This window comes from Corythoichthys intestinalis, chromosome 4 (assembly GCF_030265065.1).
Source record: "Corythoichthys intestinalis isolate RoL2023-P3 chromosome 4, ASM3026506v1, whole genome shotgun sequence".
NCBI lineage: Eukaryota > Metazoa > Chordata > Actinopteri > Syngnathiformes > Syngnathidae > Corythoichthys > Corythoichthys intestinalis.
This window is the reverse complement of record NC_080398.1, coordinates 42,833,667-42,856,419: the sequence shown is the minus strand read 5'-3', so window position 1 is coordinate 42,856,419 and position 22,753 is coordinate 42,833,667. Positions and strand designations below refer to the sequence as shown.

Genomic DNA, 22,753 nt, shown 5'->3' with positions numbered 1-22,753 from the left:
TCAAGAAAACAAAAGCCAGTTTTGGAGCTACATCAAATGGGAACAGAAAACCCACCTTTTCACTCTCAGTGTCGAGCGCAGATGTGGCCTCGTCCAGAAGCAACAGTTTGGGGTTACGGAGAATGGCTCGGGCTATAGCTATTCGTTGTTTCTGACCACCTGACAATTGGGTCCCCTTATCACCTGCCTGAGTGTCATACTTCTGCTCGGTAAACAAAGTCAGAATCAGTCCATGGAACATTGGCATTTACCAAAAACTCCTATGTTTCAAGGCACTGGTTTAACAAATTAACTTTGCTGAAAATGTGATATTTTTCTATTGTCAGAGGTCTGATTTACCTTTGGTAAATTTTCTATGAAGCTGTGAATGTTGGCTGCTTCAGCAGCTGCCTTAATCTCTTGAATAGTTACAGTCCGACTGTTGTCTCCATAAGCAATGTTTTCAGCTAAACTGCAGTCAAAGAGTACAGGCTCTTGTGACACAATGCCTATCTGAGACCTCAACCACTGGATGTTCAACTCTTTCACGCTCTTGGAATCAATCACCTGCATAAAAAAAATGACAAATAACTCAATAAAGTCATTGAGGTGAAGTTATAGTTTCTTATCCATCACTGCTAGTTGTCGGCGACACAATCGGTCATTAGCTCCTACCTGCGTCTGTGAGGCATCAAGTACTGTAATTTTCAGACTATAAGGTGCACCTGACTATAAACTGCACCATACAAATTTGACACGAAATACATTTGTTGATCGATAAACTGCACCGGACTATAAGCCGCGCCTACCAAATATGACAAGAAGACTATTTGTTTATGTATAATCCGCATTGGATAAAAAGCCACAGGGATAGTCACACCTAACGACTACTGTTGTCGTGATACTATAATATTTTCAACTTGATATCCATACAAAAAAAAAAAACAACTAAATTCCATTTTCGATACTACATTATTTTTTAAAGTTTTTTTTTAGGAACTCTTTCACTGCCATTGGACAATGATAGACATCCAGTCTTGTGACTCATGAAAAATAAAAATCCTTAAAAGAGTTTATGACTAGTAGACATCCAATCCATTTTAAGTGGGAGGGGGTCAAGCAAATGAACATTCATGCAACATTCAAAGCTCAGTCAACGAATTCACAAGGAAAATGGAAGAATATCCTCCATTACTATCGAGAGAAACCTGTGGTAGCCAAAAAACCGAGGGCGTAGGTCTGGTCTCAACATTGGTAGGGACGATATAACAGCATAAACTGCATGTACACTTTTTGCCTGGAATGGGACATTTATAAGACCAAACAGATTGGGCAAACCGGTGTCAGGGCTAAATTTCTCACGAATATGAACCTAATTAATTGATATGCTAAATCAGGGGTGCTCATTATGTCGATCATGATCGACCAGTCGATCGCAACGCTAGCGTGGGTAGCTCACGGCACCGACCCCCCCCCCAGAAAAACACTATTTAAAAATGAACAATTAATTATGATTATGTTGTGTGTGTGTTGTGTGATTAACATATGAGGTTATGCAACACCCCTCTCTCTCTCTGCAGCTTCTTGCTCACGTATTTCTAGTTCTATAGTTTCCAGCAGAGTTCACTACATTTCTCACAGTTTAATTAACTTTAACTGTAGAAAACACACACAGAAGGACACTTCTCTCTAAGCAGCTTCCTACTCCAGTTTTGCAGGTTAGTAAGTTCACACAGTTTAATGTTCTGCTAACTCTGATGCAGGTCGGACTTTCAGTATTAAAATTAGTGGGGTGTTCCCCACCGCCACAACATTGGCTTCTTTTAAAATCACTTAAAGTGGCTGCTGCTGGCCGAAGAAAAAATCTAATATCCATCCTCTTCAAAGGGGGTGGAGGAATTGACGTGTTTTTTGACATGTATTTATGTTGGGGTTGTGTGGGTGTGAGTGTGTGTGTCGGGGTGGGTCAATTCATCAGCCAATGAAACGTGTGTTTTTTGGGCGTCTCATTCAGCGAGTGAAATGGGGCAAATGTAAGTTTGAAATAGTTGACTTTATAATGGTAGGGTCAATTCTATCCTTACAGCACATGGGAAGACAATTTAAATGACCTATATAACTGAACTATTTATATAATGCATATAAGATTGCTTAAAATTTGGTAGGGACAATTTGAGCATCCTGAAAAGTTGCTAGTGTTATGTCCCTACCATCCCTATGCAAAACCTACACCCTTGCCAAAAAGCAATAGATAACTGAGTAATCAAATATCGTATCCAGATACAACATTTCAGTATCAATAGAATTCAATACTTTTAACAACCCTACCAAAGACCTACACCTCATCTGCCTGCAAAACCCATATTTAAGACGCACTGGACTATAAGCCGCAGGGTTCAAAGCGGAGGGGAAAAGTAGCGGCTTATAGTCCGAAAATTATGGTGAGTGAATGTGAGCCCTTAAAAACAATCTACTCTGTCTTATTTCATCCTTGTGCAAACGCTATGGTAGTTCTTTTTAATCAATATGCAAGGTCTTTTTCTTTATTTATTCAAAGTACCAACACCTGACCGCTGACACACGCACTGCCTACGGCCACGTGAAGTCTGTAGAATTTAAAACATTTACCGCGGACACACCCACTCAACTAATCACCAATCAGAGCACAGAGTTTAAATTTAAAATATAATATATTATTCAATTCCTGCTCTTTGGTCGCTCCTAATAAACAAAACATAATGAACAACAATGATGGTAGTCCAGTGAACCCTCGTTTTTTACGGTTAAAGGGGACCAGAACCCACCGCGATAAGTGAAAAACTGCTAAGTAGCGCACCCCCTACACCCAATTTTTTTTGTGTGTGTTGGTATGTGTTCAATGTATTTATTCAGATTTAGCATTAGAAAGAGGAACATATAAGACAGTTTTTTTCCCCTTTTTCCCCAAAATATAATTAAAATAAATAAATAAATAAATGTTTTTGTAAGCACTTCAAATGCAATAATTATGATAAGTTTTAAACATATAACTGTCCCACCGAATTATTTTTAAACAAGAATAAAGTACTGTACTGTAGTAGAAAAATGCTTGGCTTTAATTATGTTTCTGTTACCTTCCTTGGCTGTGACTCTTGGAGTGACATGTGGAAATTAAAAACCGCTCAGGATCACTTTTGACATTTGGCGTTTATTGCTGCGAACGCAACACGTCCGGCTGTCTCGAATGTCGCCATACACACACATTCATTCCAGCACGCGCTTCTTTATCCCCCCGCCCGCGCAATGTGCACAGAGTCTGTCTGTTCCAAGGCAGCACTCGCAACACAATTAAGTCTACTCAAATCCTCTCACTTACACGCAATTAGTTGCCACAGCAACTGTTTAACAAGCTAAACGATGATTGATGAATGCGGCGCTTCTGAAGCCTGTGACTCTGGCAAGATCAAACACAAACATCTGTCAACATCGTTAACTTTAACAAGTAATTCCAGTGTACGTGCACTGTCTGCCTGTGGAACAGAGAGCAGGGAGACCGAGGCAGCGAGAGTAAGAATGACTAAGCGATCGGCTCGGGACAACTCATCCGTATTTTTTTTTCCTAATTGAAAAAAAATCTACGATGGACTAAAGGCTGAGTTATGCTTCTGCGGCAGACCTACGCCGCCAAGGGATACCCGATTTACGACCCTTCGCCATAGCCTGACGTGCATCTCCACAATTTTTTGAGTTCGCGTCATATCAACGCGTAGAAACGTGACGCAAATGGACTGTGATTGGTCCGCTCAGACTGTTGTTTCCGGTTCAGTGCGAAATCACCGCCATTTTCAAACATTGTTGTGCTACACGCAAAAATGGACCAAGCCGACGAGAGTATCATTGAAGAGGTCCGCAAGTAGTATAACCTCTACAATGTCTCATCAAGACATTATAAAGATTGGCAAATGGCAAACAAAAAAACTCTTTTGGCATTGTGTTGTAACCGGAAGAAAACCGGAGGAAGTCGACAAGAGTCCCTCAAAACCGTACAAACACAACGCCATACCCCTCTAGTGGCTTGGCGGTGAATTACAGAGCAACGCGTTCCCTTGACGGCGCCGCAGAACTAGTAGCGAGGGATCACTGTATATCAAACTCCCATATTATACATCAAACTTTTTAGACCATAAGTACACGCAGATTCCAATTCTCTGTGTCGAAGCAGCTGAACAGGACAGGTAAAAATAAATAAATAAATAAATATTATATCTTCAAATTCGACATAGTCAGCCACATATTGCATTAATAACAATCTATCTGTTTTCAGAGGCAAGGAAAAATTAACATTTAAAATTGCTTGAAAAATGACTTTCTGGGAATTTTCAACAAAAATTGTCTTGCAAACCTGTTAAAATGACACCAAAGGATTTGAAAAATAATGATTTAAAAAATACTGGGAGGTCATCTTTCCTGCTGAATTAGCAGGTGACAAGTTCAATATTTTGTCTCTCAGAAGCAGAGATAAATTTATCAGGATGTACTCAAACGACAAAAGTAAATACTGTAGCCTTATCAGTAGAGTGCAGCTATAAAAACACTAAACATTAGCCCACAGAGACTAGGTGAAGAGGCAGCATGTAATTCTGTATGTGCGTGTCTTCTCACCACGTTCCCTTGTGTGACGTCATAAAACCTCTCTAGAAGCTGGATAGTAGTGCTTTTTCCACAGCCACTGCTTCCTACCAGGGCCAGTGTCTCCCCCTTGCCCACCTTCAGATTCAACCCTCGGAGGATCGGTACATCGGGACGTGAGGGGTAATTGAATCTAACGTCCTCAAAGCGCACGTTACCGTCAAATTCATCCTGGATATGAAAAGGACAATGACAAAAAAGCAGGGGACAGCTAATAAATGTCAGTCAACAATAATAGTAAGCGAGTAAGGTTTTTTATTGCATACCAGTGACACTCCTTCCTCTGAAAGATTGTCAATAGCAGGCTCGGTGTTCAAAAGCATAATGAGGTGCGCGGCAGACATTTTGGCCTTAGCATAGTTTGGAGCGAAGGAATTGGCTTCTCCCACAGCCATGGCACCATACAAAACTGCCGAAATAACTCTGGGTGAGAGAAAATTTGATTTAATTTTCATTTATTATGAATTACAAGTAGCTGCAAAAAATAAAGACATACAATATACTTGTCTTAAAAAAAGTCTACCCACTAACAATATTCAGTCACTATTTTCTCAGTTTTATAAATATTCTTATCTTCTTTACCTTTTTAAAGGTAGTTTTTTTTGCATAGTTACATCTCGTTAGTTTGTGAAATTGTTCATATTTTGGATTTGTAATGCTAGAAATATTGGTTAGCTTCTGCAGAATGTTACTATAGTGAACTTTAAACTCAGGGTTAAAGTTAACTCACGTGCACTGTACTTGTGACAACAATTTCACTTTGACGTTTTGGTAAATGATTAAAACAAATATAAAACAATAGTAATGATCTACTTATCTTTTTATGCTTTGTCTGCTGTCAAAGTACAAAACACATGAAAATGGAACTCGCCCACAAAACACGACAAGATCTTACTCACAGGAAAACTCCCTCCACGTCCATTCGTTTTTCCTCAACAAGCCAAGCTCCAAAGCGGAAACATCCTGCATAAGCAAAGTAGATCATGGCCTGTGAAAATGCGAAGGTAAAACCGTATACATGGGCCTTTTTCTGGGAATTTCTACAAAGAGAGTAACAAAACAGTTAACAAGACCAAGATCTCCGACTAAAAAGTTATTTTTGGACGGGTTTTTGTACTTGTATGGAACGTTGAGGTTTTCATGATATAGAGATTCAAATGTGGGTTCTCGGGTCAGAGATGCAACAGTGCGAATATTCTCGATGGCATCCGTAGCAATCTGAGGAGATAGAAGGAAAAAGCTGAGAGTCACACTTGGAAAGACTAACTATGGCATAATGTTACATACTTGGATAAACATGTTGGGCAACACATTATAAATTAACAGACATGAACAGTAGTTAACTTCCATGAGTTGTGAGATTCCTGGTGTGGAGGGCAGTGTTGTTGATCTTTGTGAGAGAATTTTATCCATGCTTAAAACACAACCATTATACATCATATTTTGTATGCTTTTGTTATGTTTGCATGAGAATATTGTAGCTTAGAGAACCTGTTTGAGTTTGCCTTCCCATAGCTTTCGTAGACTGTATCACCATATGTCCAAATATGGACTGTTATGTTCTTATGTTTTTCAATATGCCCTAAATGAATACAAGGGAGGACTGTGGTTTCTTATCATCGTTCTAGCCGGGACTGGTGTTCAAAGTCTCAGCTCAAAGATGTTTTTGTATGGAAAAATACCCAGGTTTGTGAGATGATGAGTTTCGTTTCTTAGGCTACGTTCATACTACAGGTCTTAATGCACGAATCCGATTTTTTCGTGTTTTTCCGACTCGAGTGAGGCATTAACTTGACGGTCTGAACGTGACAAGTTGCATAGAACTGGACCATTTCAAATTCGATCTGGGTCACTTTCGTATGTGGTTCAAATCCGATCTGGGCCACATTTTTCCAGACTGTCGCGGCGGTCTGTACTGTCCACTCTCCCAAATCGGATTTCATGCAGCAATTACGTCATCAAATAGCGTGAGAGACGCTACCGTAGCGATGCAGCTCTGCGTTATTAGCGCCTAGCTTGCAGTGAACACGGCTTTTGGGGAAAGGCTGGGCTTGACAACAGTCATAAAAAATGAAAATGGGTTGAGGATAAGCCTGACAATGCTCAGTTTTCTCTCTGCTCCAAGTGAGCAATATTTCAACATTGCCTAGACGGCCGAGAGTCGGTGCAAACTGCGGGACAGTGCGTGCATGCTATCGATCCATATAAACTTTGAATATAAGCCTAAACGGGGATTATTTATGTCTGTTATTTGTGTCCTCCTTTTGAAAAGCAAAATATGATATCCCTGGAATGACGGATGACGTGTCTCATTTGTTTTGATGATTCTGCGCATGCGGGTCTTCTTGCTCAGCGCGTGTCGGACTGCGAATTAGTGCGCATGTGTAATACTTGAACGGTCTCAATGGACAAAGGCAGTCTGAACAGGCACGCCAAAAAAACGGATATGAGAAAAAATCGGATTCGTGCATTAAGACCTGTAGTATGAATGTAGCCTTAGTAAGTTTCGTTTCACGGTGGGCTTCGGCACCGCCCTTTCAACAGTATAAATGTCCAGCCTCTATTGTAATTCTTCGTACTTTCTGGGTGATCACATCGGTTTGTACCCGAGAGCTCTTGTTTATAAAGCCTTCGAAGCAAAGCAATCCATGGTTGGGGTCGTATTCATTTCTCTAATCGAGCTAACACTTGTCTTGGAGTTCAAAGTTGAATTTCCCTGACAATCTTACTTTAAAAAAGTAATTCGTTACAGTTACAAATTACTTCTCCCACAAAGTAATTGAGTTAGTAACTCAGTTACCTCAACGTTAGTGTAATTAGTTACTCAGCATTGTAACTGACGTTACTTTTCATGTTCTACACGTTATTACATGATCCATTCTACAACGTCTTATATTAACTGATTGAATTGAACTTTATTTCCCCCAAAAACATAGGTCACCCTTTTTACATTAAAAAAAAAAAAAAAAAACTATAAAAGAGTGCAATGGTATACAAACTTTTAATTCCAAATGCTGTGAGAAAAAAGCCTTTTTGTTTTTCCACTTGTACTGAGTCCGCACCAAACTGTGACCCCGTACTGAGGTACGTACTGAACCGTGACTTGTGTGTACTGTCACACCCAGGCCCGGAGTGACTAATCGGGAGCTTCTGGACGATTCCAGAAGGGCCGGCCGGCCAGATGGGCCGGTCCGCGTTTTATTAAAAAAAAAAAAAAATTACACTGTTATCATTTTTTGTTTGGTATTTATTTATGACAGTGTCACTGAGTATAACTTACATTCTGTTACCGCTGTCCCTGTGGGCCGTCTTAAAAAAAAAAAAACAGTATTATTTTTTTTTCCCAGACTCATCCTCACGTGTGCAGACGAAAAATACAGCATGCAGCTCCGCCCCCTAATTGTAGTCTGTATTGAGCCAAATTAGCTGCTATCTCGGTGCTCGGATGGATAAAAAGAGCAAGGGTGGCGCTGAAAAATAAGAATTAAAAAGAGAAAAGCACTCGTGAAAGAATCGGCAAAATGCGCGAAAATAGCAAATTTTTTTCATGCAACGACCTTGCTGCCTCAAACTACAGAGGATTACAACGAAAGTGGTAAGGCCAGATGGCGAATAAAATGCAACTTGCACCGTGTGATACGACAATATGTAATTGTGGAAACTTTGGCTTCTTGTAGCACCTCACAAGGGATATGTAGCAGCAAGCATTAGCCATAATGAACACACCACAGGTGCAGAGCTGGAAGGTAGGATTGCCATGTCGTTCAGCGAGTGAACATTAGAATTAATATAATCAATTACGTGGCGTTTTTAAAGTGGAAATGGAAAATGGATAATAGTATCATTAGAAGTTGTTACAATGTGCAATACGTATTCTTTATTTTTCATATTGTTATGTTGCTATGTTTGTTTTATCTGTAAGCACTCATTTTGTTAATATTTGATGTTGCAGAAAAGGTCTTATTTATTCATTTATTTTGGGGCTGCCAAAATTATCGCGTTAACGGGCGGTAATTAATTTTTTTAATGAATCACGTTAAAATATTTGACGCAATTAACGCACATGCCCTGCTCAGACAGATTTAAATGACAGTACAATGACATGCCCACTTGTTAATTGTGCTTTATGGAGTTTTGCCGCCCTCCGCTGGCGTTTGGGTGCGACTGATTTTATAGGCTTCAGCACCCATGAGCATTGTGTACGTAATTATTGACATCAACAATGGCGGGCTACTAGTTTATTTTTTGATTGAAAATTTTACAAATTTTATTAAAACGAAAACATTAAGAGGGGTTTTAATATAAAATTTCTATAACTTGTACTAACATTTATCTTTTAAGAACTACAAGTCTTTCTATCCATGGATCGCTTTAACAGAATGTTAATAATGTTAATGCCATCTTGTTGATTTATTGTTATAATAAACAAATACAGTCCTTATGTACCTTATGTTGAATGTATATATCCATCTTGTCTCATCTTTCCATTCCAACAATAATTTACAGAAAAATATGGCATATTTTATAGATGGTTTGAATTGCGATTAATTACGATTAATTTTTAAGCTGTAATTAACTCGATCAAAAATTTTAATCATTTGACAGGCCTAATTTATTTTTCAAATGTATCATTTAATATAGTTTTTTTTTAAATCCATTTTTAAATTTGTTCAAAATATGTTGTGTTGCACTTGTTAAAATAAAGCCACCTTGTTAAACAACCATGACCTGCACTGAATTGGAATACACAGAATTACAGTACACGGCTTTAGAGAACACTGAACTTAACACGTGTATGCATTAGAGAACACTGAACTTAACACGTGTATGCATAATGACATAATTTTAAATGAGTGGGCCGGTCTGAGGCATGAAATTCCAGGGCCGAAAATGAGTCCCACTCTGGCCCTGGACTCACACCCCTAATATATATTAAAAATATATGCAGGTGAGGCTCTTCCTTCTTCTATGTTTGCTATAGTTGTTTTGATTTTTAAAAAATCACACAAGGTTTATGGATACATCATTCAAGAAAACTTTACGGCAAGTGACTATTTTTGCTAATAAAATTGTAGCATCTACAAGGACAACCCCACTTGGTGATGATAATGCATACTGAACAGGAAAACAATCCATTATTTTCAATTAATTGTACCCACCTGAAAGTCACAAACTGTAAGTAGATAAGAAGTTGTCGAGGTTTAACATAACGCTCGTCACGCTAAATGATAATGCTAGCGAGAACGCGAATGCTATGCTAATGCTCTGAGCCACCTAGCATCGCCTTTGCAATGGCGTCACAACCCCCTTCCCTCCTCCGTCCTCCTGCTCTGCTTGCTCTCTGTGTCTCCTGTGTCATTCACCCAAATTGCAGTAGCGTGACCCTTCACATCATTAGTAACGGTAACGGCATCGCAAAGACGGGGAAAGTAATTAATTACAGTGTATCACAAAAGTGATTACAGCCCTCGCATTTCTGCAAATATTTAAGTATACAGTATCTTTTCATGGGACAACACTGACAAAATGACACAATGAAAAGTAGTCTGTGTGCAGCTTATATAATAGCGTTAATTTATTTTCCCCTCAAAATAACTCAAAATATAGCCATTAATTTCTAAACCCCTGGCAACAAAAGTGAGTACACCCCTTTGAAAAAACGTGCATCCCTAAATGTCCAATTGAGTAGTGCTTGTCATTTTCCCTCCAAAATGTCATGTGACTCGTTATAGGAGTGCTGTCAGCATTGCTGCAGAGATTGAAAAGGTGGGGGGTCAGCCTGTTAGTGCTCAGACCACATGCCGCACTCTACATCAAATTGATGTGCATAGCTGTCACCCCAGGAGGAAGCCTCTTCTGAAGACGGTACACAAGAAAGCCTGCAAACAGTATGCTGAAGTCATGTCAACAAAGCACATGGATTACTGGAACCATGTCCTATGGTCTGATGACACGGGCGGGCTTTCTTGTGTACAGTCTTCAGAAGAGGCTTGAACACCGTTCTTGGTCATAGTTTTATATATAGTTGCTGTATGCACAGAGATACTGGACTGTGCCAGTGATTTCTGTAAGTCTTTAGCAGACACTTTAGGGTTCTTTTTTCTCTCTCTGAGTATTCTGCGCTGAACTCTTGGTGTCATCTTTGGTGGATGGCCACTCCTTGGGAGAGAAGCAACAGAGCCAAACTCTCTGCATTTCTAGACAACTTCTCTGACTATCAATTGATGAATATCCAGACTTTAGAGATGGTTTTGCATCCTTTCCCAGCTTTATACAAATCTACAATTCTTGATCGCGGTTATTCAGACAGCTCAGGGGTGGCGTGGCTCAGTGGTAGAGTAGTTGTCCCCCAACCCAGAGCTTGTGGGTTCAATTCTCTGCCCTGATAAACCCGCCTAAGTATCCTTGAGCAAGACACTGAACCCCACATTGCTCCTGGTGCTGCGTCACCAGTAGGTAGATGGCAATGTAGTGTAAAGCACTTTGAGCACCTTGAAAGCTGGAAAAGCGCTATACAAGTATAACACCATTTACCATTACCAGCTCTTTTGACCGAGCCATGATGCACATCAGTCAATGCTTCTCATCAAGACAATTCTTACCAGGTGTGTGCTCTATAGTGGGCAGGGCAGCTTTAGACCCCTCATTAGTGATTGGGCACACACCTGACTTAAATTGTTTGGTAAAAATTGGTTTCAATTGCTTTTTAAGTCTCCTTAGGCAGAGGGTTCACTTCCTTATTTTTTCCCACTTCTGTCATTGTTTGCCTGCTATCATCATTAAAATATGAAAACCTATAAACGTTTGGGTGGTTTTAGTTAAAGCAGACACTGTTTTTTCCTCTGTGTGATTTCGACAAAGATCAGATCACATTTGATGGTGATTTTATGCAGAAATGTGAGAAATTCCAAAAGGTTCAGATACTTTTTCATACCACTGTATCTTCTACAGCAGGCCTCTCCTAAGAAAAGGCTAATATTAGTATGGATTTGCAACCCTGAAACTGATCACACAAAATATCGTATACATCAAATAAATAATGTCATGTCAAGATGAGCTATTCAAGCCTTTGATAGTTTATTACCTATTATTGATGCATACGTAGCAGACAAGTGAAAGCCTATTTTTTAAAGAATTTCTAAGCCAAAATGTCCCCCTAATGTCTGGGGCTTAATATCCTGGTAGCTAAGTGTTGTTTGTGAGGGACCAGACAAAGTGTGATTCTAGATTCTGACCGGTGAACTATGAGTTCATTGATCTAGGGATATTTTTAACTTAAAGTTGTAAACAAACCGGAGGTGAGGTTTCCTGAGTAGCAAAATAAAACAAAAGTGGAGAAGGGGAATAATTAGTGGTGTCAACAATAATCGATGCGGCGATGCATCCCGATGCGGGGCATGGACGATTCGATTCGATGCGGGCAACAAGCCGAATCGATTCAGCGCATTTTAAAATATATAAGTACGTTAAAAAATCTTCCCTGCGCAATTCCGGTGATGCAATGGATTTGGTTTCCCCATTTGTATTATTATTGTCATGTTTCATTTTTTACACACTGCATAACTCTGGTCAAGTTTCCCACCAACCTCATAGAAGCCAAAATGTCTCCAGATGTCAGCTTTCAATGTCTTAGGTGCATCAAGAATCTTTCTTGCTCCCTCTTTCTCCACTTCAGCCATTGTTATGTTATGTCCTATCTCTTAGAGGTTAGATCTTGTGCCCGAACCCAAACGGGTCAGGCCCAAAATGTTTAGCATTCACGGCTGGGTCGAGTCGGGTCGGGCCGCCCCGCGCCGGACTAATAAATTATTTAAAAAAAAAAAAAAAAAAAAGGGGATAAAACCGAGAGCAGGCTCTCTGTATTGTGCATTTGCTTGTGCACTCACATGAAGCAGTGGCACCGCCCGCTTTTTCTTCTTCTCCTCCGCTGTGGCGCTTGCGATTCGTTACGAAAGACACTTTTATTTATGCACACAAAGGCAACACAAATGTGATCCTTTTGAATCCTCTCCTCTGTGTGTCTGCAAACTCGTTTTTTTTTTTTTTTTATATTAAACTTTCCCAGCGTTATTTCGTTGTGTAATGATTTTATAATGATCACAAAAACATGTAGACTATTTAAACATTAAGAAAACTTGCGTTTTTTTTCTGCCAACTGAGAATTCGTTACGAAAGACACTTTTTTAAGCACACAAAGGCAACACAAATGTGATCCTTTTGAATCTTCTCCTCTGTGTCTGCAAAATCGCATGTTTTTTATGAAATTTTCCCACCGTTATTTCGTTGTGTAAATGCTTCTATAATGATCACAAAAATATGTAGACTATTTAAACATTAAGAAACATGCGTTTTTTCTGCCATCTCGAAGAAAGGAAAATAAATTGCTGCTGCTGCGTTTTTTTTTTTTTCCGCGTCACTCCAAGCCGGGTCGGGCTTCAATACCAGCGGGCCGTGTCGGGTCGGGCTGGATTTTTTAGGCCCCATCTAACCTCTACTATCTCTCTGCTCTCTCAATTGCAAAAAAATGATATTTCCTCATGTTGAAACAGATTGTTATGGCTGCTAAAATGCCGCTGCACTTCATTTTAATTCATTATTTTTTATTGTTATGTGGTAGTTACTGATTGCATTTCTAAGTTGATTGCACATATATAGTGGGCTAGGCCTACATTTTACTTTTGTTCTACATTGCAATTTAGTTGTTTTGTTTGCAACTGAACTGATCCCTGGATTGATATTGCAATAAAGATGCTGCTGCACTACAATATTTTCTTTGTCGTTTTCTTTAATATTTACTTGAATATTTTTATCGATGGGTTGTTGTGACTAAAATACAGTGACTGTTATTACTGATTTTGCACAGGAGTTCAGATGTTGCACTGTGTGAAAGGCTGCTACTGTGTGTAAAAAAAAAAGAGAAAGCCCTGGTCTCATTCCAAGCACCAATTAAATGCTGTGATCTGGGTTTTTTTTCTTTTTTTCTTTCAAAATATATCTAAAACTATTTTCATTTGACTTCAACCAGGAGTGACACAAGAGCCAATAAAAAGTTTAATGTCTGACCGCTTGTGTTGCCTCATGATTCACGAAAAATATGCTTGGCTTTAGAATTTTCATGCATCCCATGCTTTAAGGCATCGCGATGCATTGCCGAATCGAACCGAATCGAATCGTGACCCTCTGAATCGAATCGAATCGAATCGTGGCCCTCCGAATCGTAATCGAATCGAATCGTGAGGGCAGTACCGATGCACACCTCTAGGAATAATAGTCATATCTGAAATGTTTGACTCTAATTTGAATACATTTTCTAATGACGATATCAAACAGCAACTAATTATAAACTCTTTTAGGATATGTGGACGAATGCTAGCAACATTCTACCAAAAATTAGAGACAGAATTTGACACATTTTACCTAGCAATGGAAGGAGTATGACCCCTAGCCTACGTCATATCAAAGTGACAGCTCAGGTGTTGGAATGCAAAATTCCAGATGGGTGACATCCTGTAAGCCATGATGCGTGTAAATCAACAATCCTTCAACAAATGCCCACCTTTCCAGCCTTCTCCAGCTCCTCCTTGTCCTGAGCGGCTTGCCCAGAGAGCAGTTTCATCTGCACAGTCCCAGCCACTGCCATGACGGGGACCACCGACAGTATGAGCAGGGTCAGCTCCCAGCCATACACAAAGGCGAGAACCAAAGCGGTACCCATGTTGGCCACATTCTGGACCAATGTGGCCAGACGTACTCCCGTAACCTGAACACAGGAGAAAGGGGATAAATTTATCAATATGGAAAAATGATGTCTGTTTTGTGTGGATGCCTTACCCCTTGTACTTGAGCTGCATCTGTGGCCAGCCTTGTCGTGAGTGCTCCGACACTGTTTTTGTGGTTATCATACCAGCCCAGATCCTATGAAAGGGCACATACTTTGTTTATATTAAACGTAAAACCTTTTAGAAAATACAACTTTTTGCTTCATTAAACAATTTCAAATTCATTATTTTAAATGTAGGTGGGATTTGATTACTTCCGCATGCATTTCTCTCCTGTACTGCGACTCTTCCCTGTTTGTGATGTCACTCACTATATGCCTACCTGTTAGTCATTAAAATGAAACCTGATCTGCTGCGACCACATTGAGGGCACATATTTACTCAGCAACAAAACCGTTAAGGTCAAATTGACTGATGATGAAATGTTCCATTTACCTGCCTCATCATGGCCTTGAAAGCTGCAAGTCTCATTTTCATAGTCAGGATCTCCCCAGATTTACCAAAACAGTAACCCTGTTAAAAGTAAAAATGTGAATGTGAACTGCATTTGAGGTACTTTTAATGGAGTAAATTTGTTGTCTCCTGACAAAATACCAATACAGTGGTACCTCTACATACTAAGTTAATTGGTTCCAGGACCTTGTTTGTAAGTCGAAATGGTCGTATGTCGAGCAGGATTTTCCCATAAGAATACATTATAATTCCATTAATTCGTTCCACAGCCCGAAAACCTACACTAAGTCCTTAAAAAATACTGCTGGTACTATTGCAAATAGCTATTACACAGAGCAAAACAAATAAATTATGAATAAAAATTGGAATAATAATAATAATAATAATAATATGATAATAGTAATAATAAATAATAATATTAATAATAATAATACATGTAATAATGTAACAAAGTGGGTTCTAATGTGGTGGACTTTTTTTTGTTGTACCTGAACACAGCGCGGGGCTGACGTGACTTTACTTTCTGTTTTGATCCTGGCGTCAACGGCAGCGGACACTAGGCGAGTCGATGGAATAAATGATTAGAAACCTGACGATGCTGCCGATTTCTTTGGCGATGTTACCAGAATACGAATTGTCACCTTAACTTATAAAGACTGGCGAACGAGGAGGACCACCGGCCTAGGATGACATTTTATGGCCCTATTGTCGACCCAGTTCATGGATGCACACATCATGCTCATATTTTGTTATTATTCACATCTTTATTTCAATGATAAGCGTCACCTTTTCTTTTTTTTCTAAACCTGCCCTAACCATTTTGGATACTGTGTCGATTTCTCTCACAAGAAAATCAGCCGTGCTTCCGTCTTCCAGGAAAACAAAGAAACTGCGGCGCTGTCAAAAATCGCCGTATTTCGAGCATGTTGTCAGATGTGGAAACAAATGACGAGTCAAATTTTACGTCGGATGTCGAAAAGATCGTGTGTCAAAGCGATCGCATGTCAAGATACCACTGTATTCCATACAGTGACAAAAACTGTTAGAATAGTAGATTAATTTGTTTGATTCTTACTTGTAGAAACATGGTGAAAAAAGATACCGCTCCAATAACAGCAAACAAAAGTGAAAATAAATTAGATTTCTGTTGAACAACTTGTAAATCAGGCTCAGCAAACACCTGAAAGTAGGAAAGATACGATTGATTAATTTCCTTTAAAACTCCAACTTTTCTACATTTTTGGATTAAAACTGAAGAAGAAAAATGGGGAATAAAAATCTTACAGTAATGATCTTGGAAAAGATGACAGCAAACAGGGGTTGCATTGCGCCATTAATTGAAGCACAGATGGTTCCAAGAAGTATGTAAGGCCACTCAGGAAGATTAAGTCGCATCACTTTGAGAAACGAAACTGGGGGAACATTTTCATCCTGCAGTGAACAAAGAAAAAAAAGGTAAATCATATATTCCTTTATTCTTGGCTATGTAAAATCCAATTCATCATTAGGGGTGTAACGGTACACAAAAATCTCTGTTCGGTATGTAACACGGTTTTGAGGTCACGGTTCAGTTCGTTTTCGGTACAGTAAGAAAACAAAATGCAAAATATAAATGTGCTAGTTGTTTATTACACACCTTTGTGCTTTCAAAAATAGGAACATTAGCCTATATTTAATTACAGGTGTTTTAGCTCATGTCATTTTAATTTAAATGGGCTATTATTTATTTTATTATGTGTTTATATTTTACAAATGTGATGTAGTATTCATTTATATTGTATATGTTATGTTGTATAACTTTACTTCCTATGTGATTATTAGGTCCTACTTGTTTTGTTGTGGTAGGAGGCTTTTGTATTGAACACGGGGCCGTGTTGGTTATTATTATAGCACAGAAGACAGCAGTAAATCAAAAAATACAAGTCAACTGTGCCCCGACCTACCACTTAAGAGATCTGATGGACTCAAAAAGTGCGTTACGACTGCATATTAGTTTGAAAATCAACCGGATCAAATAATAAACTCTGCCGTTCTTTTCGGGTGCGTCGTGTTGAGCCGCTTCTGGGACGGGTCTAACACGTGGCCGCACTGCGACTGGTGTGCATTGGCTGATTGACTTTAACGCCCGCGTTTCACTGCGTTCTCGCGGCGGCCACGTCGTTGCGCTGTTGACGTTTCTGGGTTATACTGTCGTACTGTATTGGTCCTCATTATAGTAGAGAAGATGGAGTAAATGTAATCTACACAAAGAAACTGTAACCTGATCGACTCACAGCCTCGAAAAGTAAGGGTTACATTACGTCAAAAACTTGTTCGGTATGCCTCCGTTCCGAACTGAGCACCACGTACCGAAATGGTTCAATACAAAAACATGTACCGTTACACACTTATTCATCATGCATAATTTTAACCTCCTCTTTTGAATCTTTGCCATCCACCAGCTTTTCTTTCTCTTCTTTCTGTCCCTCTGAACCAACAAATGAAGATCTTGTAGACCTCCTCCTTAAACGAGGGGAGTTAGAGATACTTTCTTCCACTGGGCTCTTTTCGTCCTGCTCTTCCTCATCGTTGGCTTCCTGAAATGTCTGCAAGACAGGTGAGAGTTAGACACAAGACTGACCGTTCATATTATATATTGTCCCCCAAGTAGGTTTTTGTACAAGTATTACCTGCATAGTGACTAGAGTATGATAGACGCCCTGTTTTTCCATTAGTTCGTTATGAGATCCCAACTCTACAATCGTTCCATTTTGGAAACCAGCAATGATATCAGCATTTCTGATCGTTGAAAGGCGATGAGCAACAATTAAGGTGGTACGGCCGAGTCTGACCTGCACAAATGATACAAAAGTTCAATCTTAGAAAGATGAGATAGAGATGTCTGGTTGCTACAAATGCAGCACTGATCCACTTATCCATTTCACGACCCATTGTTCACTTGTTAAAAAAACCCTGAAATTCTTAAATTCCTGTACCTACGGGGAGTAAACATCCAACCTGATCCCTCCGTCATACTTTTAACAGGATGGCTGTTTGTTTAAATGAATCCAAACATTGGAAAATGTGTGTCATCATTGAAGTATTTCAAATGTCAACATTGCTGGTCACCCTAAAATACATGCGAGAGATGATGTATTCTTAAGGATCGGGGCTGTACCTTTGCGGCACAGCTTGATGGTGAAGTAAATGAAAATTCTGCATCTGTGCCGGGGCGGAGAGCAACCACAGATGGCAAACTTAGCTATATAAAGTGGTAGGAGCTAGCCTTGCTAGTAAGTCGGTACTTTCTGATTCATTGTTCCATCATGCAGTGCTGTCTTGCAAACCTCAGCTGTCCAATCAGTTCCCTGGTTATCTGACGTTCGAGCCAATCAGGAGGAAGGCGGGAGCTGCAGACGTGACCAGGAAGCAACTATTTGGTTGAATACAACGTCAGAGTGCAAAGCCGTTCTTGTAGATAGTTAAATCTATGAAGTTTTCTCGGATATACACTTCTGGCCAAAAGTATTGGCACTCCTGCATTTCTGTCAGATATTGCTCAATTTCTCCCAGAAAATGATTGCAATTACAAACACTTTGGTAGTAATATCTTCAACTATTTCGCTTGCAATGAAAAAACATAAAAGACAATGAAAAAAAAAACTTAAGTCATTATCATTTTACACAAAAGTCCAAAAATGGGCCGGACAAAAGTATTGGGACCCTCAGCCTAATACTTGGTAGCACAAGCTTTAGATGAAATAACTGCAAACAACCGCTTCCAGTATCCATCAATGAGTTTCTTATAATGCTCTACTGGAATTTTCGACCATTCTTCATTGGCCAACTGCTCCAGGTCTCTGAGATTTGAAGGGCGCCTTATCCAAACTCCCATTGTCAGAAATCTCCACAGGTGTTCTATGGGATTCAGGTCTGGACTCATTGCTGGCCACTTGAGAAATCTCCAGTGCTTTCTCTCAAACCATTTAAGTGTGTTTTGGATCGTTGTCCTGCTGGAAGACCCACGACCTCTGAGGGAAATCCAGCTTTCTCACACTGGGCCCTACAAATTTGTTGGTAGTCTTCAGACTTCATAATGCCATGCACACGGTCAAGCAGTCCAGTGCCAGAGGCAGCAAAGCAATCCCAAAACATCAGGGAACCTCCACCATGTTTGACTGTGGGGACTGTGTTCTCTTCACTGAAGGCCTTGTTTTTTCCCCTGTAAACTATGTCAATGCCTTTCCCAAAAAGCTCTACTTTTGTCTCATCTGACCAGAGAACATTCTTCCAAAACATTTTTGGCATGCTCAAGTAAGTTTTGGCAAACTCCAGCCTGGCTTTTTTATGTCTCTGGGTCAGAAGTGGGGTCTTCCTATGTATCCTACTATAGAGTTCCTTTTCATTCAGATGCCGACGGGTAGTACGGGTTGACACTGTTGTACCCTCGGACTGCTTGAAATTGTTTGGATGTTAGTCGAGGTTCTTTATCCACCATCCCCACAATCTTTTGTTGAAATCTCTCGTCAATTTTTCTTTTCTGTCAACATCTAGGGAGGTTAGCCACAGTGCCATGGGCTTTACACTTATTGATGACACTGCGCACGGTAGACACAGGAACATTCAGGTCTTTGGAGATGGACTTGTAGTCTTGGGCTTGCCCATGCTTCCTCACAATTTTGCTTCTCAAGTCCTCAGACAGTTCTTTGGTCTTCTTTCTTTTCTCCATGCTCAATGTGGTACACACAAGAACACAGGACAGAGGTTGAGTCTACTTTAATCCATTTTAACTGGCTGCAAGTGTGATTTAGTTATTGCCACCACCTGTTATGTGCCACAGGTAAGTAACAGGTGCTGTTAATTACACAATTTAGAGACGCATCACATGATTTTTCAAAGGGTGTCCGACCCTTTTTTGGAGTTTTGTGTAAAATGATAATGACTTAATTTTTTCCCCCCCACTCTCTTATGTACTTTTACTCTTCTACGAACTAATATGTCCTGCTGCGGCTTAATGTGGATTGGTCACCTTCTGATGGCGAGCCAATAGGGGTAAAGAGACGGATGCTGCAGACGTGACTAGTAAGCGCCTACCTGCTTGAATTCTATGGCGGAACGCAAAGTGTTTCTTGTGGATAGGTAAATTTCCCAAGTTTTGTCTAAAATACACTTAATTTACTCATTAATAAAGCAGCAAAGAATGTCACTAAAAGCTTTTTTTGACAGGGAATGATGTTTTCGTGAGTGTGACCAGGAGAGCCATCGTTCAGTCAGCAGCCGTTCAATTTTTAAAAGGTTCCTCCCGACTGGTGCTTTCCCAGATTGATATGTGGAATGTATTCGTAACGGATATATAGAAGAATTAATCTGGCTTGCCAGGTTAGGTAGGAACGGCCCCTAAAGCAAAGGTTTTCGGTGACATCTCATGACCCTTTTTTAGTCCCGCCCCAAAAAATCTAAGCTGTTAAGTGGATATAAGAGTTTCTTGCTATTCAGCAATCAATTGTTCTCGGGCCTATGCATATGTTTTCTGCACTTATCTTCAAACATATTTCATATAGTTATAAACAAATCATCAAAATGAATGGCATGTCTCATTAAGTCAAACTTTTACAAAAATCAGAACAACATACACTGTGGTTAATCTAAGTTTGTACCTTGTCGAGTGCAGCTTGCACAACAGTCTCACTCTCAGCATCGAGAGCAGAAGTTGCTTCGTCCAGCAGAAGGATTTTGGGGTTGCGGACTAGCGCTCGTGCGATTGCAATTCTCTGCTTCTGTCCTCCACTCATCTGAGTCCCTCGGTCTCCAACCAGCGTTTCAAACCTCTGCTCGACAACAACAACGTCATCATTGGCAAGTGCAAAGTTGTTGTAATGTAGAAGTCCAGAATACAGTCATACATCCGGAAGATTCATGATGAAGTCATAAGCATTGGACTCCTTGGCAGCTTGCTCTATCTCCTGCTGAGTCACGTCAGTTCGGCCGTATCGGATGTTTTCAGCTATGGTGGTGGCAAAAAGGACGGGCTCTTGACTCACCACGCCAATCATCTTTCGCAAGTAGCAAATATTGAGAGAACGAATGTCATGGCCATCAATAGATATCTACAAAGAGGGAAACATTGGGATTCTTATGTGTTCTTTACGGTCCTGAAAGACTAAAGGATGCTTGGGTAGTTTAGCAAAATTAAGTTTTTTAGTGAATGGTTGCAAAAACATGTACTTACCAATCCCTCCTGTGGATCATAGAACCGCTGCAACAGCTGAACAGTGGTGCTTTTACCGCAACCACTGCTTCCCACTAAGGCGATGGTCTGTCCACTTTTCACACTCAGACACATCTTGTTTAATACCTGCAAGCAATGGCATTCATGGAAAGGAGTTTGGGTATGTACTGTAGCTACATCTATCTATTAGATGAAGGTCAACAGAGACATTGAGGAGCTTACTTTAACATCAGGCCTTGAGGGGTAACTGAAGTGGATGTTCCTAAACTCTATGTTTCCAGTGATTGAATCAGGCTTGAAGCCACCCTCTGAATAACTGTCAATGCTTGGATTCTGTCGAGTAAAAGGTTTCATTACTTCTTTTGAGCTCAGTTTTGGTAGGAAGTTTAGTCACAGCGGGGTCAACAAACTGATGCTTATCATTGGCGTAACAGACAATGTGAGGAAGACTGACTGCTGTGTAGGTAGCGCAAAGAGTTTTGAACAAAGCTCATGTTTATTTATACAGCTAACCGCTTTGCTTGGACTAAATCCACACATGCAAGGACATTGTTGTCTGAGGTTGTTTTAAGTTTTTTAACTTGGAATTAAAAAAAAAAAAAAACACCCACATGATTATCAAAATTATTTGGCAACTATAAGTTGATTCACTTTGCAACCAGTAGGCAAGAGGCTAGTTGCTAAATATTCGATGTGAGTTGGTAATTGTGAGTTGTGGGAAAACTGCGTTAATCTTTTGGATTGTGATCCCTCCATCAATTAAAAACATGAAACAAGAATGGAATTCAAGGGAGAACACCAAGGAGAAAGCCATTGCCGACGAAAAAAACAAAAAACAAAACGTTTCCTGAGCAGCACTGCAGCACTACTAGCAAAATATTCTTCGGTCAAAAGAACCAAAAATTGAATTCTAAGAGCGAAAAACAAAACCATGTGTGAATGAAAAATGACACAGCACACAAACATTAAAATGTAATGCCAACTGTGATGCACGTTAGAAGCGGCATCATGATAAAAAAGTACATTAAAGAACAGTAAAACTTTATGGTTATTTCAAGTATATTCACAATTTTAGTAATATATAGAAATTATGTGTAATTTCTAAAATTACATTTTTAAGTGACTTTTTAGAATTATTTTTGATATTTCAAAATGTATGCTCAAAGTTTTCATTGTTATACTTTCTGAGAGCATATTTTAAAAGAGCACATTTTAATATGAGTGACATGTTTCAGTCTAATGATGAAGTGAACTTAATTACACTTGTACTTCAGGGCATTATTTTAGAAACTTATCAGTAACATTTCTGCAAAAATGCACTCAAACACAATTAGTACATATTGTGTTGTGTCTAAAGCACACCGATAGCAATTCTTGCAATTGTTATGTAATGTTTAATAAGTTGAGTGAAGTTGTTAATTGCTAATTGATATATGTGTACTGTATGCAATGCTTGCAATTTGTTTTTCCAAATACAATGAAGTATATTTTTTTTCACCTGGAAGTTGTCCAATTAGTCTTTCTTCCATATATTATTCAGTTATATTCAATTAAGTTCTATTCTATTCAGTAATACATTCTCAGAATATTGAAAGTTGAAAGCAATATAGAATAGCGTCACTAGGAGTATGACGTTTTGTATTACTCCCAAACAATTCAACTTTTG

General features: G+C 39.5%; 1 protein-coding gene across 2 annotated transcripts in view; it reads right to left on the bottom strand.

Moving 5' to 3' along the window:
* The window catches only part of LOC130914593 (ATP-dependent translocase ABCB1-like), a 48,379-nt gene that overhangs the window by 2,056 nt on the left and 23,570 nt on the right, over nt 1–22,753 (bottom strand). For both annotated transcript variants that reach the window (XM_057833944.1, XM_057833947.1), the window contains exons 12-28: nt 21,310–21,420; nt 21,088–21,213; nt 20,762–20,965; nt 20,516–20,686; nt 17,549–17,710; nt 17,291–17,464; nt 16,164–16,310; nt 15,955–16,059; nt 14,862–14,939; nt 14,479–14,562; nt 14,204–14,407; nt 5,765–5,865; nt 5,547–5,687; nt 4,914–5,070; nt 4,621–4,818; nt 340–546; nt 56–202 (exon numbers count right to left, since the gene is read on the bottom strand). In XM_057833944.1, coding sequence (XP_057689927.1) covers nt 56–202; nt 340–546; nt 4,621–4,818; nt 4,914–5,070; nt 5,547–5,687; nt 5,765–5,865; nt 14,204–14,407; nt 14,479–14,562; nt 14,862–14,939; nt 15,955–16,059; nt 16,164–16,310; nt 17,291–17,464; nt 17,549–17,710; nt 20,516–20,686; nt 20,762–20,965; nt 21,088–21,213; nt 21,310–21,420 — 2,517 coding nt within the window. The remainder of the gene's footprint in view (nt 1–55; nt 203–339; nt 547–4,620; nt 4,819–4,913; nt 5,071–5,546; nt 5,688–5,764; nt 5,866–14,203; nt 14,408–14,478; nt 14,563–14,861; nt 14,940–15,954; nt 16,060–16,163; nt 16,311–17,290; nt 17,465–17,548; nt 17,711–20,515; nt 20,687–20,761; nt 20,966–21,087; nt 21,214–21,309; nt 21,421–22,753) is intronic.